Genomic DNA, 17,605 nt, shown 5'->3' with positions numbered 1-17,605 from the left:
AAATCGCGATGGTTCCAATTGGACTTGAGTGAATTCCTTTGAGACCTGCGCGATTTAGTTCCGGGTAAACCGGCGGTAGGAGAATACACTTTTAGCGTCACGGAGGTTTATTTGCATAGCCCATGACGCATTGCGAAAGGGGGGGAAGTAACGTAAGATAACGTTTGCAAAACGATAAAAAACAGTTTTGTAAACGTTTTTGTAGGAAAGCTTTCTGCGCCAGTTACGTATTGTTCCAGAACAACGGGGTCAGAGTATGTAAGGTTGTAAATTACCATGACTTCACTAGATGTCGCCTGTTCAGTGGAAACGTTTGCAAGAAACACGGTTGTTCTTCTGGTCAGCGAAGAGTAGAACAGACAGGAGGCGGTAATTTCTGTTTCAGAATTTTTGGAGGTCCAATAGTGGGTCAATTCTTTTGTGGTGTAATTGTTTGTGAGCACACGTCAGATTTTTATATTATTTCGGTCTTTGTTTAATTCAGTTTGTGTGTTTTTGTAGTGTTTTGTTTCTTACATGTATAATTCTGTTGAACAAAGTGCTTTAATTTGGATGCATATAGACTTTGTCTATTGTTAAGTTCTTAATAAACATACACATAACACGTCTTACTTTTTTTTCACCATTTTCAACTGCACATTTTTCCCCAACTGCGCATTTTGTGTCCAACTGCACACTAAAAAAAAATCTGATCCGAAAGCTCCATTGCAAGGAAGTCCCGTTGACTAGGGTGACCATATTAAAAGGAGGACAGGGCTCCTGTATCTTTAACAGATGCATAGAAAAGGGAATTTCAGCAGGTGTCATTTGTATATGTGGAGAACCTGGTGAAATTCCCTCTTCATCACAGCAGTTAAATCTGCAGGAGCTATACTAGAGTGACCAGATTTAAAGGAGGGCAGGGCACCTGCAGCTTTAACTGTTGTGATGAAAGGAAATTTCACCAGGTTCTCCCTATATACAAATGACACCTGCTGAAATTCCCTTCTCTATGCAACTGTTAAAGATACAGGAGCCCTGTCCTCCTTTTCATATGGTCACCATACCGTTGACCTAAGTAAGCGTTACTTCCATGTAAACGTGGTTAAGGTTCACTTGCCCTACCAAGGCGAGGAAATAGCGGAAGCCTTTTCTGGAGAAAACACTGAGGGGACGTGAAAGGCGCCGCCTCAACCCCTAACTGTCTCCGAGAACGGGGATTTCTTTCCCCTCCCAAACGAAGCCGCAGGGCAGGGAAAACGAATGAACCCCGGGCTCCTCGTATCCGGGGAAGTGCGCGGCCTGTAGGAGGCAATATCTCGACGCGGCGCATCCTGTGGAGGAAGAAGGAAAGCGGCGAAAGCTTCCGAGAAGGCGGGCTTGCCGGTTGAGTGCCAGGCGGCGGGACCGCGATGGCTGACGGAGAGCAGCGAGCGCCGCAAAATGAGGGCGGCTGTTGCGTTGGGCTCTCGGCCCGCTACTTTTGCACGGCGGGACGCGGGATGGAGCCCTTCCTGCAGAGAGAGGTGCAGGCTCGGCTGGGCGCCCAACAGGTGAGCGGCGGCGGCGGCTCCGTAGCCATTGGGCCGCGGGGAGCTGGGCTAATAAACCGCATGCCTTTGTGGTGCGAAGCCCCTTCAGACGGCCCGTGTATTCTTACCACACAGCAGCGCTTGATAAGTGGCGAAAAAGACTGCTTGTTTCGAAAAAGGGCGATACAGGCGGCCACCGCACTACCTCAGGAGGAGGCTGCTCCTCTGTATGGGCCTCTGCATTGAAGACCTGCATTGTGGCAGCCCAAGCCTGCATGCTTATTCAGAAGTCAGCCCCATTGTGATCTGTGGGACTTTCTCACAGATAAGTGTGCATAGAATTGTAGCCTCGCTGCACAATACTGTGCAAGTGCCTGCCAGTAACTATGGTTGAACACATGATTAAGCCTTAGTTCTGAGTGGATATGTCTAGGCTTGCACTGTCAATTTTCAAAATTACAGCCACCCATAGCGCAGTCACGCCACCCTGGAAATCTGTTCTTCGATTCACATGACATGTGAAGGGAAAAGGAGCTCTGCACATGTTCACAATCGTTCTGTATTACTACACATGTTCCATAGCTGAAGAAATGTACCTTTTAACAATTGTATGACAGGTGTAATTTAAAGAGAGGGGTTTGGCTGTTCTCTAGTACTGCACTTAACTTGTAGTTCTGTGTGTTTTGTAACTATTAAAAGCACAGGAGCTTTGCTAGTATAAAAGATGGCAAGGCTAAATTGTGAGACTTGGCTGGAGTAACTTGGCGATTGGGGCAAAGATCATGTGCCATTGCTGTCCCTGCTGCCACCTTTTGCTCTCTAATGGAGTAGAGGCATCTGATGAATTTATTGCTGCAGATGTTAAACTTTTGTGTCTGTGGCTTAGAGACCATAGAAGATAATTGCACCTTTATAGCATAAGATTTAACAAATACGTCTCCTTGCTCTGTTCTCACAATCTTAAATTGGGATTAGTAGCAGGCTCCAGTTATAAGTGTGCACTCAAAGGCAGAGAAAAAATATCCATAATTTAGCCTCCCATTAAATTAACTGATGTTAAGTCACAGTTGTCTGGTTTGGAGATATTGGGGGGACTCTGATTCAATACAAGCCAGAAACTAAAGTCTGAAATGGTGTGGCAGGTGTAGCAGTTGGCCCAGACTTGGTGGACTAGGGTGGAGCAGTTGGCCCAGATGCTCAATCTCAGCTTCACAAGCCACGAATTAAATACTTTTTAATATATTATAACACTGAACAATTGTCCAAACTGAGCCATTTTAGCAGGTCATTGTTGCAATAAATATCACACTTAAGAATGCATCCAGAAACCAATTCATACAGGGGTAGCTTTTTATCTTATTATGTTTAAGAAGATGTTTTATGTTCTAAAAATGCTAAGCAATCATTATAGAATTTACTGGCTGTTTCTACAAGGCAGTTAACGTCTCCCAGGCAATGGCCTGCCATATTGACCTGGTTAGCATGTAATGACTACTCATGGTTAGTTGTAATTATCTGGGAGCAAACATGCCACCTCCTGAGCGCTTGGCCACTTCCACTTGCTAAACAACCCCAGAATGCCCTGTTCCTGGGTTGTTCATTGTGCTATCTAAACCCAGAAATTGCTGGGTTAAAACTCTGGATTGTTTCTCCTTCAATGACCCAAAGTTGCAAGTTAGGACATCACTGTGAGCAACCCAGGAAGAGGGCGTTCCAGAGTTGTTTAGCAAAGCCAAAGTATGGAAGCAGTCTGGAGGCTCAATCACGGTTAAAACAACCTATGGATAGTCACTACCAGGTGATTGTGTATTCCCAAGCTTTGAGTGTGAGGTCATTCTTTTTTCAGTATCCTGTAGTAACACATTTTGCTGTTAGCTTTTTTCCATCTTAATGTGAAGCTGTGCATTGGTATAATGTAATACTGCTGGGTAGGTTTAAATCAGACAATACCAGACATCTGTTCCTATTCCAGCTAGACTGTCCCCTCCAGCACCTCAGAGCCATCAATCACCGACTGCCCTGTGGGTATGTTTCCAAAAGGGAAAGGGAGGGAGGTGAAGACCTCAGGCACCTTCTTCTGCTCCAGCTGGGTTAAGAACATAAGATGTGCCATGCTGGATCAGACCAAGGGTCCATCCTGTCCAGCACTAGTTGGGGCTTTTATTTGGTTTTGTGAGTGTATGGTTTTTAATGTGCCTGTTGCTTTTTTAAAATGTTATGTTATGAGCCACCTTGAGGACGCCAGATGAAAAGGAGAACATAAATAAATTCAATACATAATAATAAATGAATCAGTTCTGGAAAATATATTTTTCAGATTTATTATATCATCAATGTAAATTCTCTGTCAAGGTGGAATATGTATCAGGAAAAGTTTTCTTCACTACCAGTGCTGAGTTGCATATGCTGAAGAAGCTGAAATCTGCTGAGAGATTATTTTTGCTGCTGAATAAATATCCTCCACTTTGCATCTCTAGAAATAAAGGTAACATTTTACTGCTGTCATTAGTTGGCTGGTGCAGGTCTTTCTCATCTAGGCTTCCATGGGGGGACGGGACTACACTGTATCTTTCCTACCGTCTCTCTTTGTTAAAGGAGTCAGTGCAATGCAGTTTCAGGGCTGGATGCAGGTTAACCCAGGGTTTAAATCCTTTCTCAGCTATGAAACTCACTTGGTGACTTTGAACAATTAGCTTTCTCTAGGCCTTACTTACCTAAGCAGGTGGTTATGAAACTAGAATGTTATTTTGAATTCCTTGGAAGAAAGACAAGATATAAATTTGACATGTAGGAATAGTGCAAGGGATCTGTTGTAGCAAGTCCCTTTTCAAATAAAAATTGTGTGGAAGGACCATCATAGTGTATCTCTTTTATCTTGCTCCTTTATTGCCCTAGAGCATGTGTAAAAGTTTATGCTAGTATGCAGGGACCCTGAATCATGCAGATCTTGGAGGCTAAGTTGCTGCTTCAGGGGGTGTGAACTGTTGTACCGCATTCAAAGTGTGCCCAGTGCAGTTGATTTTGGAGGAATAGACTCTCCTATTTGAAAAACAGCTATCCAATAGCTTTTAAAAGACTTTTGCTTAACAATGAGGTAAGGAAAAGTCTTTTGCTTAATGAAGAGGTAAGAAAACCCATTGTCTTTTAGTCAAAACCAGAAACAACCAAATTTGGTTATTCTTTGAATAGCTAATATAAAGCCTACCATAGGCTTCTTTCAAGCTTAGCACCTAGTAGCCAATTAAAATTAACCACATTTCTAACCACATTTACCACAAAGTAAGTGACATCAATTTTCAATAGGACTTACTCCTGTGTAAATGGACATAGAACTGCAACCTAAATTCGTTTGGAAGTTTCCATTGAGCAGAAGCTTTTTAGCTGATTAAAAAGCTTAAGAGTCCTCCTTGCTGCTGTTCCTGATCTTAGCTTATGGCCTGAGCCATACTAGTAAATTTGATGGATTTGGGAAAGAGAAAGCTAGCTTGCTAGGCAACTGGATGATTGGCTATAGGGGAAGGAGTATGGATCTTGTGAGAAGGTCTTGCTTTTTTTTTTTTTTACCCCATAAAGAAACATTCAATGAAATGAATTCTAATATACGAAAATATATAGATTGCCGTTATCTGATATTAAAAGAATATTATTAACAGTTTAATATGGGTTAAAAATCATGCTTTTCTTTTAGGAAGAGTAATCCATGACATTCAGAAACTTGTAAATAAGAATACGAGCTCTTGGCTGGACATTGTTACCCTTTGGAGAAGTCTTCATGGTCAGGAGATGAAACAAGAACACCTGTGTCAGGAATATCCAGATCCAAAAAAGCGGAAATTGGAAGAGGAGAAAAATGTCAGAAATAAAAAGCAGAAGAGAAAACTAATATCAGAGACAGTTTCTGATGAAAGTCAAATAGAAAGCCAACAGAGATGTGACACATCAGAAGTTCATAAAGTTTTGTCTCAGGGCAGGTCGTTTCTGGAAAATACTCCTGGGCTTATCCATGAGAAGTCTGTGGAGAGCAGCAGTGGCTTCAACTTCAGAGTGTCTTGCCGCTGTAGTGGAGCACTTGCAAAATCATTTACTGCACAGGTATGTTATAAATAAAAAAAATCTAAAAGTCAGAAAGTTTTAAATACATGAAAATGGAACTGTAGCACCTAATCAGCAAATGTATGTACTGCAAATCAGCCAGGAATCAGAATTTTATGAAATCTCTTAAAGTATCATAGTCCATAAAGCACCCATCATAAATAAGTTCTTTCCTGCAATTTTGACTGTAGATGATCCAGCAGCTATCTGTGCGCTTTTGGCTGCTACAATAAGTCCATTCACAATCATGGAAGTAATTGCCACCTCAGTGTATGTAAAGATTGATTCATATTAATCCTTCTGTGAAATTATGTACCATATACAACTGCAAGGAGGAATTTATATTCAAAAATAGTTTTCAACAATGTACAGATGTTGTTGTTTTTAAAAAAGTTGGTTAATCAGTGCACTTTTTTATTCTATTGAACTTTGAAGAATCTGTGTGCTATCTCCAGTATTTGAGGCAGTAAGCCTGTGTGCACCAGTTGCTGGGGAACATGGGTGGGAGGGTGCTGTTGCACCATGTCCTGCCTTGTTGGTCCCTGGATGATGGCTGGTTGGCCACTGTGTGAACAGAGTGCTGGACTAGATGGACCCTTGGTCTGATCCAGCAGGGCACTTCTTAATCATAGAATCACAGAATAGCAGAGTTGGAAGGGGCCTACAAGGCCATCGAGTCCAACCCCCTGCTCAATGCAGGAATCCACCCTAGAGCATCCCCGACAGATGCTTGTCCAGCTGCCTCTTGAAGGCCTCTAGTGTGGCAGAGCCCACAACCTCCCTAGGTAACTGATTCCATTGTTGCACTGCTCTAACAGTCAGGAAGTTTTTCCTGATGTCCAGCTGGAATCTGGCTTCCTTTAACTTGAGCCTGTTATTCCGTGTCCTGCACTCTGGGAGGATCGAGAAGAGATCCTGGCCCTCCTCTGTGTGACAACCTTTTAAGTATTTGAAGACTGCTATCATGTCTCCCCTCAATCTTCTCTTCTCCAGGCTAAACATGCCCAGTTCTTTCAGTCTCTCGTTATAGGGCTTTGTTTCCAGACCCCTAATCATCCTGGTTGCCCTCCTCTGAACACGCTCCAGCTTGTCTGCATCCTTCTTGAATTGTGGAGCCCAGAACTGGACACAATACTCTAGATGAGGCCTAACCAGGGCCGAATAGAGGGGAACCGGTACCTCACGTGATTTGGAAGCTATACTTCTATTAATGCAGCCCAAAATAGGTGTTCTTGTGTTCTTAAGATTCATTAATCTAACCAATTAAGTGTTATGGCCACAGAAACATGGAGTTAAGGTTACTGGTGTGTTGATAATGAAAGAATTCTATTTTATAGTACAGCCAGATCAGGTGCAGCTCCTTTAACTTCTCTGAACACAAACACAGTATAGGCTTAGGCTGCTAGTGAAAAAGTTAGACACTCTTGTTTGTGTACTGCTAGCCCAAACTATCTTGCAGACATCTGGGAAATGGATTTTATTTCTTCATTATGTATTATCAGTAACTATTAAGTTTACTGAATTGCAGACATGTAAGGAAAAAATAGCACTGCTTGAGGGGGCTGTTTGGGAATCATTAGCATTTTGCACTTTAAATAATACTTTAAAAGTAAACAAGCTTTGCCGATTGTCTTCTTTACCATCTTTTGGGATTCTTTTTAATTGGCAAAGGTAGGGATGGAATGTAGAATCTTGTTTGATTATCCATACTCAAGTTAAATTTCAAGACTGTCACTCTAGTTTGGTTATCAAGCAAAAATAAATTGTATGTTCTAAGACAGGACACTGTTAGTAGACATTGAAGAGATCAAGGAAGAAGCAATTAATTCTGTTTCTCAAACTCTTTTTGAACATCTCTTCAGATTGGATAACAATGTTTCATTAATTAATTCCTTGCCTCATATGCTGGAAACATCCAGATAATTATGGATAGTGTAATTTCAAGGCTTAAATCCTGAGTGAAGACTTCAGAGAAAGCTCCACTGAACAATGTGGGAATTACTTGAGAGTAAAAAAAGGAAAGGATGGGACTGATTTGGCTTGCTACATTCTTTTCTTTTTCTTTTTGCAGGAGGGGGATCCAGTCTAAGCCATTTTTTTTCTCAGCCATTTCATGTTTCATGATCTGTTCATCATGAACTACCCAAATATCTCTCAGCTGATTTGTGATTGCCTTTTCAGGAGATGGGGAGAATAATTGGAATAGCTCTTATGAAGAGTTTTGGATGGAAAGCAAATTTGAGAAATCCAGACATAGAGGTAATGAACAAACTCAATGCATTTAAATATTAGAAGCATTTGTCTTTGCTTTCTTGAGAGCTCAAATGGTCTTTTAAGTGTACTGGGTGGAACATATTATCAACCCAAGAGAAAAGGTCTTGCATTACTTTGATAGAAGGAACTTCAGATATCTTAATAGTTCACACTATCTTTTCTTCATTTTTGCTTTTATCTTTTGCACATCTGCTTTTGTACATTTTCGGCAGGAGGATCCTGTAGTCTTTACAGCCCAGTCCTCTGGACTTGCCTTCAATTTACTGTGCTACCTTCCATGGAGAATGTGTTGCAGAGATGGCACAAAACAGTGCAAAGGGCTTGCAGCCCATTACTAGGAGCAAGTTTCTGCTAGCCTTCAAGCCGTGTACGCCTCTCTCCAGATGAAAATGACTGGGATGACTAGCTCAGTCCTGGGCTCTTTCCTGCTCTTCCTCTTCTGCTCACCAATATAAATATTTCCATTGATAGGCACTAGGCATGACCTCAGCATGGGTATCCTAGGTGCGACATCCCTAGAGAGCAGGCATAAATATACAATCTAGATACAGACCCCAATATGGTGATACATTTGTTTGGGTACCAGATTGCTTACTGGCTTGAATAAAAGGAAAAGGTCGCTGAACATAATATTTCTCTCCCACCCCCACATTTAAATCTGGTAAAGCTAAAATTGCAAGTCATTCTTTAACATAAGGTTTCATTGCCTTTCAGATCTTTGTGCATCTAAATGATATGTACACTGTGATTGGGATCCCTGTTTTCAGGTAGATATTGCATTAAACATAACTATTCACGCTATTCACCACTTCTACATAAATTTGGTCCTTTTTGTGACAATTCCCTGAATAGAAAAGTGCTATTTGGTAAGGGACTGATTGGCAACATTTACTTAATATTACTGAACGTTAAAGGCTTTACAGAATGGCCGAACGCCAAAAAATAAATTAAAAAAATTAAGAGGGGATGGGGGAAGTTTTACAAATGCTGTTGTCAAAGAGACATGGCAGTGTTGGAAGAATTTAATCACAATGAATTTACAGCAAAAAAGAAAAGATACCAGTGGTATCTAAACTGGTATTTAAATTATGTAAGTTTAAAAGGATGTATAGTTTGAAATATATTAGATGTTGCTGATGTGGACATGAAGATGCTGGTTATATGTTTGATTATATTGAGCTAATTACAGGCTATATATTAAGGTGCTTTTGAATTATTTAAAAGACTATCTAAAAAACACTTGACTATCGTGTGGTTTGAACGCAGCCAGTGTCAACAATACTGGCTTAGATTAACCAGAGGTCTGACTCACTTTATAAGACAGCTTCCTATGTTCCTATGTATGTAGATATGGAAATAATTAATTGTTCAAAATGTGTTATATTTGAATTAAAAATGAAAACAAATCACTATCCACAATCCAGTTCGGCCCTTGATTATTGTACTCTACAGCTTGTGTGTTTTAGCAAAAACAACAGAGTACTAGTGACATATTTATTGTGGCCTGAAGCTTTTTTGGATCACAGTCCACTTATATCAGATGCATGTAGTGTTATTCTCAATAAGTAGATATAGATAATGTGCTTTAATATTGGTGCACTGAAAAAAACCCTGTAAACATTGTGGCAAAAAGACCATGAAAAGCAAGAAGTAACAACAGTCTGGTTCACACATCGCAACTACCCAGAGTTTAAACAATCTGGGTAGCCATGAATGAGCAAGAGCAAGCGTACTGGCGTCCATCCTTCCGTTTCCACTGAATTGTTTATTGTGACAACTGAACCTGGAATTGAAGGTTGTTGGGGGAGGAACAACCTAGACTTGTAACCCATGGCTTGTTTAACTCAGTGGGATCAGATGATTCGGAGCCAGCATACCCTCCCACCTCTCTCAGTCTCTCTCTCTCTCTCTCTCTCTCTCTCCATTGCCAGTTTGTTAACCATGGATTGTTTGCATTGTGTGAACCTGAGTTTGTTGGTCACTGTGATGGTACTATGATGGGTGACCAGTGACTGCTACCCTTTGCTATTTAATATGAGTTTTTCACCCATTTACAAAGTTAATTTTACTCTCTATACACTTGTGTGTGTGTGTGTGTGTGTTTATCTAGATAGATAATCTGTGAACTATGTAGAAATAGAGGGATTTCTAAATAATTTATATATATATTTCCAATGTTCAGACTGTGCCATTGTTTTTATAGCCGAAACAGCACCATCCATACCCAAGATAAAAGTATTAGCAGGCACAGAGGAACCCCAAAGTTTGCAGAATTACAAAGACAAGGAAAGAAAGAAAGAAAAACTAAGGGAGCAGCTCCAAAACAGCTCATTGAATCCACAGGTGCTGAGGGAGAGGGAACAGAATGTAGTACCCCTGGGAAAGGGCTTGGATGGATGGAACCTTGAACAGGATTACTCTACACTGAAACATTTTATTCGAGGTCCCATCATAGGCCGTCCTATGTACATTAGTTGCTGGGGAACATGGCGGTAAAGTGCCGATGCAGTGATGTCCTTCTTGTGGATTTCTGGTCAACAGCTGGTTGGCCACTGTGTTAACAGAATGGTGGACTAGATAGACCCTTGGTCTGACCCAGCAGGACTCTTCTTATGTTCTTACACAGGGTATCTAACAGTGTTTATTCTTTGCAGACTTCCCTTGGCAAGCAGAGAATATATCCAAACTACTGGATTGCGATCTACCATTGCTTGGGCTATGACATCCATTGCTGAAATCAAGGTAATGAGCAAAATAGTTGCTCTGGCTACTGAACAATTATCGTGGGAAGTCGCCAGGATCTTATCACTGGAAGTGTTGAAATGTAAGTGAGAGCTGGTGTGGCATAGTGTGTAAGGCTGTAGTCCTATGCCAGCTTACTTGAGAGTAAACCCCACTGAATCAATTGGACTTAATTTCCTAATGAACTTGTAAAGGATTGTGCTGCATGGGAAGTTTCCAATTCAGATCTCATTACGTGGCCACAATTAGATCTTCAACCATGCAGAATGTTTGACAATTCATTGATTCTAGCAACATATGAGGATTTTAAATTAATTTCACAGATAGGTACCAAAGGCTCAGAGATAGTCATTGGGTTCAGACGATCGCATATGAAGAAGCCATCATGGCTGCTCTTGACGCTTGCACAGCCACCATTCACATAATAACCTGCGCTGCAAGCCAAACTTGATATGCAGCAGGGATAGCTGTGTACCGCTCTACAACCCACAACGTGCAGGTTTGGATGACATGCCAATCCACCCTGCAGCCCAGGTAATTGCGTAAATAGCAGTCAGGGCACACACAAGGGCAGGGGGCGATGCCACGATGGCTTCTTCTCCCTACAAGATGGTTTGAACACCCCCAGTTGCTGGTGCAAGGCTACCTACTGAGTCTGTGGCTAAAGTTCATGTATCCTCCTTCACACAGTAATACTGGTTTTGTTTTATGTTAGTATTCTTGGGGTTCATCCAAAATGAACAGCACTGGCCACAGCTTGTGATTTCCTAGATAAAACACAGATGGTTCTTGTTTCTTGCTTGATTTAATTAGGTTATATAGGATCTTTGTAGCAGAAGACAGAATTTGTATGACTTACAGATGGCATAGTGTGTGTTTATTTGTGTGTTTTCTTGACAGGCTGGTGCATTTGTATTGGATCCTACCTGTGGTCTAGGCACAATACTTCTGGAAGCTGCAACTGAATGGCCTGTAAGTTCTTTCCTAATAAAAAGTGCAGTGTTTTGCCCCATGGCACTGCAATACCTCGTGGCTATATCTTAGATATTCTTGCCTGCAACAGCAGTGGTGAGATTCCAGCTCCTAAATTTCTCTCTAGAAATGTGTTAGCTTTCAGTTTAGGAGTTTGCTCAAATGCAAGCCATTAATACTGAAAGCTTGTGATTCTGGAATTAGAAGAACATGGATACCTAGGTTTTACTAACTATTTTGAAATTATAGGGACTGTTTTCCCCCTAATGTAAATATTTGTTTCCTCTTCAGAATGTGCATTATTTGGGGACCGACATAAGCGAATCACAGTTACAAGGAGCTTACTCAAATATTAAAGCTGCAGGCCTGATGGATAAAATTGAGTTATTGAAAGCTTCTGTGACAGGTAAAAGTTGGCAAGAGTATTTGCTTTAAAGTATACATCAAAGGCTGTGAGGTTTTTGTTTTTTATTGGATAGATAGGATGCCAGATGCTCGCAGATGTTCCTTTATAGATCAACTGTGTTGACCATACTAGGGTAACACTTCTGTAGGTTTCCCAGAATTGTTTTGTGCAACTCGAAAACTTGATTTGATAAAAGTTATTTCCTGAATCATACCCATGTCTCTTTGGAACTTAGGCTGGAGACAGAGAGCATCATTAGACGAGCATTTTATCGCATGCATGTTACTGGCCTCTCACAGTTTTTCGCAGGTCCTTTTATCCACCTCCCTCACGTCCCCCGCTCCTTCTGGTCTTTTTTCTGTCATAAAATAAGACTGAAGAAATCTGATTTTGGGGTGCTACAGCAAAACTTGCCACCATTTCCTGCTGTGTGCAGGAGAAGCAGCACGATAAAAACGCCCACTGAATAGGCCACATGGTCGTTGCTTGCTTCCTCTTTCTTCCCTGTGTGAAGAAAGACAAAGGTGCTTGTCGCTATTGTGGGACAGCAGCAAGAGGCCAAGCAATGGCAGGGAAACACAATCTCCCCACCCCCTGCCGCTTAGATGACGCTTAGCGTGTTCTTCCAGAGTTAAAGGTGGTTTGAAGGAGGTAGTGCTGCTTGTGGAATGTACACATCCCATTTTTTGCTTTAGTAAACAAGGCTTTTATAGTGTTTCAAAAACCTGTTTGACCAGAAGTGACAGTGGGACAAAATATATCTGTGCAAAGCATGGGAAGTGACATCTCACTTAAACCACGTTCACCTTTCTTAAAAACTATTGTCTGTTTCCAGCCTAATATAGCAATATAACTATTCCTATTAACTGTCAAGAAGTAATTCATTTGAAAACAGGGCGATACATAATTCCAGGAAAAAAGCTCCTGGAATTTATCTCATTATTCTTGTCCCTGAAATCTTAATAGCTGAGATCCTAAGTTCGATGCCATTGGTGGAATCTTCCTGAGTGGAGTTCTGCTCACGAGATGTTCCCACCAGAGGAAGTGGAGGAAGTGACTTTCACAGATTCTCTCTGTAGCCCCCATGAGCCCCCTGAAAATCTGCTGTGATGGGTTGGAGAATGCCCTGGAATGGTTTGGGTGGGGGCTTCAAGGAGAGGGGGAATCGGCAAAAATGGCTTCCCCCACACACACTTTCTGTAAATCCTGTGGAACTCTGTTTGCCTTATAGACATTCATTTCAACAGCTGGCAAAAGTTTTTCTTTTTTTTATGCTTTGACTTTTATTCAGGTGATGACTGTACTCAAATACGAATTCATATATTTCGTGAGTTCAATTGTAGTCAACTGTTAGTCCATGGTTAGAGTATATTCTTTTTGTGCACAAGGGAGAATAATGACAGAGAATTTTACTGCCAAGGGGAATCTGTGAAATGCTACAGTTCTGTATTAATTCAAGCCTTGTTTAAGTGTGTAATGTCTCCGTAGCATTGCCATTGCCTTCGGAATGTATTGATGTTGTTTTGGCGGACATCCCCTTTGGACAAAAGTTCAAAATAACAAAAGACATGAAGTTACTGCCGGATGTTTTTCAAGAACTTGAAAGGTATATGTGTTCTAATATCTAAGACATGAGAACTGATATAGTGGTTTGGGATCTAGCCCATGGTATACAAGCCAAATAAAGACAAGTCAGTGTTGTTAGTTATGCTGTGCTGAGGTCTAGGTCAAAACACTGTGATCATATTACCTACTAGATGGAGGTGATAGTTTCAAGCAGGAATAAAGAAAAGCAGGTTGCTAACAACGAGCTCAGGACTGTGTGTGATTAGACAATATATTCCACTAAGACTGGCATTGGATGAGGAGCAACAGTGATATGTATAGAGAGCTTCTAGAGTGCAAAGAGGTCTTCCTAACTTAAGCTCATTCTGTTTGGGTGGCGGAGAGGTAGCTTTAAAGCTTGCTGCTTTCCTCAGGAGCCTTGCACCATAGACCTGAATCCTCTGAGTACAAGCCTTTCTCAGTAGTACATGGCTTGGAGAACATCCCTGTATCCGGGCTTCCAGACAGGTAGCACCTTTGTTCTTCTGTTGTGAACTGTAATGGAATTGCAATTGAGGCCTTAGCTAGACATAAAGTTTATCCTGGGATCGTCCCGGGGTCATCCCTGTTCATGTAAATGACACACAGGATATCCCGGGAGCAAGCAGGGACGATCCTGGGATAAACCTTAGGTCTAGCTAAGGCCTGACTTTCCGTATTATTGGGAGTATCGTGTACATCCTTCTACGTTCCGTCCAGCTGCTGTGGGTGGGGCCAGTTGAAGCTTAGCACACATTCATTTACTGTTTTACTCTGTACAGCACCATGTACATTGATGGTGCTATATAAATAAATAATAATAATAATAATAATAATAATAATTAAGCCCTTTGCGCTTCCTGCCATTTTATTATCTCCTTTTTAAAACAAATCTTTTAAACTGATAGCTAAAACGCTTTTTCTGCTTCATTTTTTAATGAAAGAGAGATGTAGCACAATAGCACTGTAATATTATATTAAAAAAAAATTTAAATCAAAATCCCTCTTTCATAGTCATCACCAAAATGCCGGTGACTTAAAAAACGTTTTCAAACTTTTTTAAAAATAGCATTATTGCATCTTTGTGTTATAGCACTGTAACACTACAATACAAAAAAATATAACATCGTGTTAACACTATCTACCTCCCCTCTTTTCAGGCAAAAGAAGTATAGTGTTCTAACAGCATAATGCTGTAATATTATGTTTTGTCTTATGCTGATACAGTGCTATAATACAATAGTGCTTATTTTTATTTTTTTATTAATGATTTTTTAAGATTGTTCCAGGCATCACAATTTTACAAAGGCAAGGGGGAGTGTCCCTTCCCAGGGCACACTCAAAAAGACTAAAAGGAAGAGATCAGCTTCCCACTTCCCGTTGGACTTTGCAGGCACTTGGAAGCAGCAGGAATTCCTCTTCTGCTTCCATTCTTAAGTTCCAGAGTACTCTGGGCAAATGCAGCGCACCCAGGGTGAGGGAGATGTCTTTCTGTCCCCACCTGTCAGGAAGCTACAGGCCCTTGCCTCTTCCAGCTTCTCTCCAATGCACAGAGACTTCAGAGAAGGGGGTGTTTCACTTTGTGTTGGGATGGGGTATCTGTTGCAGGGAACAGATTTATGGTTACTGACAGTGACCTGGCAGAGGCATTTGCAGAACCCTGCCAGCTGCCATCGGGCCTTCAGATGGGTATGCCATTGTAATGGATGCACTAAATAGGTCTAAGCCAATGGTGGCCAGCTTGGAGAGAGAATTGAATTCAGACATGTTAGTCCTAGATTCAAATTGCTATTCTTCAAGAAGTGCACTGGGAAAACTTCTTCTCAGTGTAACTTGCCGTAGCCTCGCAGAACTGTTGTGAGGATGAATGAAAAATATTTTGTACACAGAAAAATTTCTTGGAGGAATGGGAGATAATTTTAAAACTAAGCAAGGATAGGTTGGTTACATCCCTCTGGTTGTTGTTTTTCAGGGTGCTTTGTGCTGGAGGGACTGTTGTGCTGCTACTTAGTCGAGAGCTCTTTAAGTGCCTGCCTAGTGGCTCTGCCAATGGCCCTGGGTCTGAGAATCACATCTCTGTAGACACTGATGACGCGCAAGATGCCATGGTGCCAATCGAGTCAGACGCCAAAGAAAAAGACATTAGCCCCAGGACTGTTTCCTCATCAGCTCAAGATGTCGGGAAAGAACACATCAGCAGTAAAAGGACAGCTGTTGGCACCCTGGTGCTGGTAGAATCATTTGAAGTTAGCCTTGGCAAAACAGATGCATTCATATGCAAGTATAAGAAGGTAACTGACATTTCTGCAAGAAGGTAGCAGCATCAGTCAGGTGTGCCTGAAACAGTTTGGTGCTTGTGCTTAAAATCACATGGATCCAAAGGAACTGCATGTTGCTGAATCTGAGCATGGGCATCAGAACTGCATTAGCTTCCAAGGCGCCAGTGGACCCCAAAGATCTGCCAGTGAAGGCCTTGTTAGAGGCTGTCCTCCAAGAGACCATGGCTGTAGCTAGACCTAAGGTTTATCCCAGGGTCATCCCGGGTTCGTCCCTGCCCGAGCGCTGGATGCCCTGTGTGGCACTTAGATGAACCGGTTTGACCCCAGGACAATCCTGGGATAAATGTTAGGTCTAGCTACAGCCCATGTCTTCTGAAGTTAAAGGGGTGGCAATCCTCTTGACTGTGGTGCTCTGCTTATGGAATGCTCCCCCCAGGGAGGCTTTCCTGGCACCCACTCTTAATGTCTTTTTGATCCCAGGTGAATTGGGATCAAAATTCAAATGCCAGCTGAATTGTTTTTTGCTTCTTTGCTGCTGTATGCTATTCTGTCTCTTTTGTCTTACTATTTTGTTTTGCTGTGTGTTTTTTTGTTAAAAAAATGCCTCCCCTAAGAGTATTTCTTTTTACTGAAGAGCAGGCAAGAAATTTATAAATAAATAGAGGAAGCTTTTTCCACCATTTATTAACGTGCCAGGAAAAGCTTCAGCTACTTCATTTCTGTGTGTCAGGGGGCTGTTAAAGGCACAGAAGAAGGGCCAGTAAAATTAATAAGTGGCAAGCCAAGGACCTGCTTCCATTCTTCTGCCAAAGAATAAGTTTGTGTTATACTTCCAATATTTTAAGAGGGCTTCGAAAAGTAACTTCAGTTGGGCCGACTTGCCTTCAACTTAACTGAGCTCTATAGCAGGCAGTAAGAAACATTCCATGGATCACTTCAAATGCTTATGTTAACGTGACTATTTTTAAATCTTTGAGAGACCTGTGTACACCTAACATTCTAATAAATGTGAAGAAGTTATTTTTGGAGAGTAGGACAATCTTACTTGCAGTGTTCTCTTATTTATGTGGTTTGAAACTTACTTTGTCTATATTCAAGTCAAGTTAAGCCAGTATCAGTAGAAGAAAAGTATTCATATTAATTACAAAGTGTTGATCACTACCACAGCACAAGGTTGTTATAAAAGGAAGCAGACTTTCTATAAATAATATGTGGAGTTCACTTTGATGGAATGTGTTAATAGCCTACACTATAATTGGGTTTAAAAGGCAAGAGGAAGATTATAAAATGCATGCTTCTTGCAAGGTGATACTTTCATATGTGAGAGGATGCAATACACCCTCCTTTCCCCAAACTTATCCAGACACATTGGTAGTGCAATGACACAACACTAGACCCATCTACATTTGCAGCAAGCCCCACGATTCCACCATGCCGCTTAAGCAAGCAAAGTTTGGTGGAGATAGCAGGCAAGCCAGGGTTGAGAAATTTCCTTGGCTACAGCTACATATTTGAGCAATGAGGACAGCTGCAGAGTAGCCACTAGTGAGTAAGAGTTGTGTTCACTTTACTGAGGTTTAATAATACCAGTAACAATTAACAAGAAGGTGAGGGTGTGCCCTCAGCCTTACAGTGCTAGAAATTATTGGAAATATATTCTGTATGCATCTCTACACCTGACAAAACATTGTCTAGCATTTGAAGCCCGTTGATTTAGCGTGTAAGCAGGTATGAGCTTCCCTACA

At 41.4% G+C, this 17,605-nt stretch overlaps 1 protein-coding gene across 2 annotated transcripts; it reads left to right on the top strand.

Annotated features, from left to right (window-relative positions):
- Positions 1-1,349: 1,349 nt before the first annotated feature.
- THUMPD2 (THUMP domain containing 2) lies at positions 1,350-16,899 on the top strand. Of its 2 annotated transcripts, XR_010025357.1 has the most exons (11): positions 1,350-1,532; positions 3,864-3,996; positions 5,200-5,603; positions 7,785-7,862; positions 8,592-8,644; positions 10,532-10,619; positions 11,520-11,591; positions 11,883-11,997; positions 13,486-13,603; positions 15,554-16,066; positions 16,211-16,899. XR_010025357.1 is itself a non-coding variant. In XM_063123884.1 (10 exons), exons 1-10 carry the CDS (start codon positions 1,392-1,394, stop codon positions 15,897-15,899), a joined length of 1,548 nt encoding a protein of 515 aa, XP_062979954.1. In that variant the 5' UTR covers positions 1,350-1,391; the 3' UTR covers positions 15,900-16,899. The 2 variants fall into 2 exon arrangements, 1 of the variants encoding a protein (XP_062979954.1); XM_063123884.1 differs by having other exon boundaries at positions 15,554-16,899.
- Positions 16,900-17,605: the final 706 nt, after the last annotated feature.

This window comes from Elgaria multicarinata, chromosome 4 (genome assembly GCF_023053635.1).
Source record: "Elgaria multicarinata webbii isolate HBS135686 ecotype San Diego chromosome 4, rElgMul1.1.pri, whole genome shotgun sequence".
Classification (NCBI taxonomy): Eukaryota; Metazoa; Chordata; class Lepidosauria; order Squamata; family Anguidae; genus Elgaria; species Elgaria multicarinata.
The sequence above is the reverse complement of the archived record's forward strand: the minus strand, read 5'-3'. Positions and strand labels throughout refer to the sequence as shown.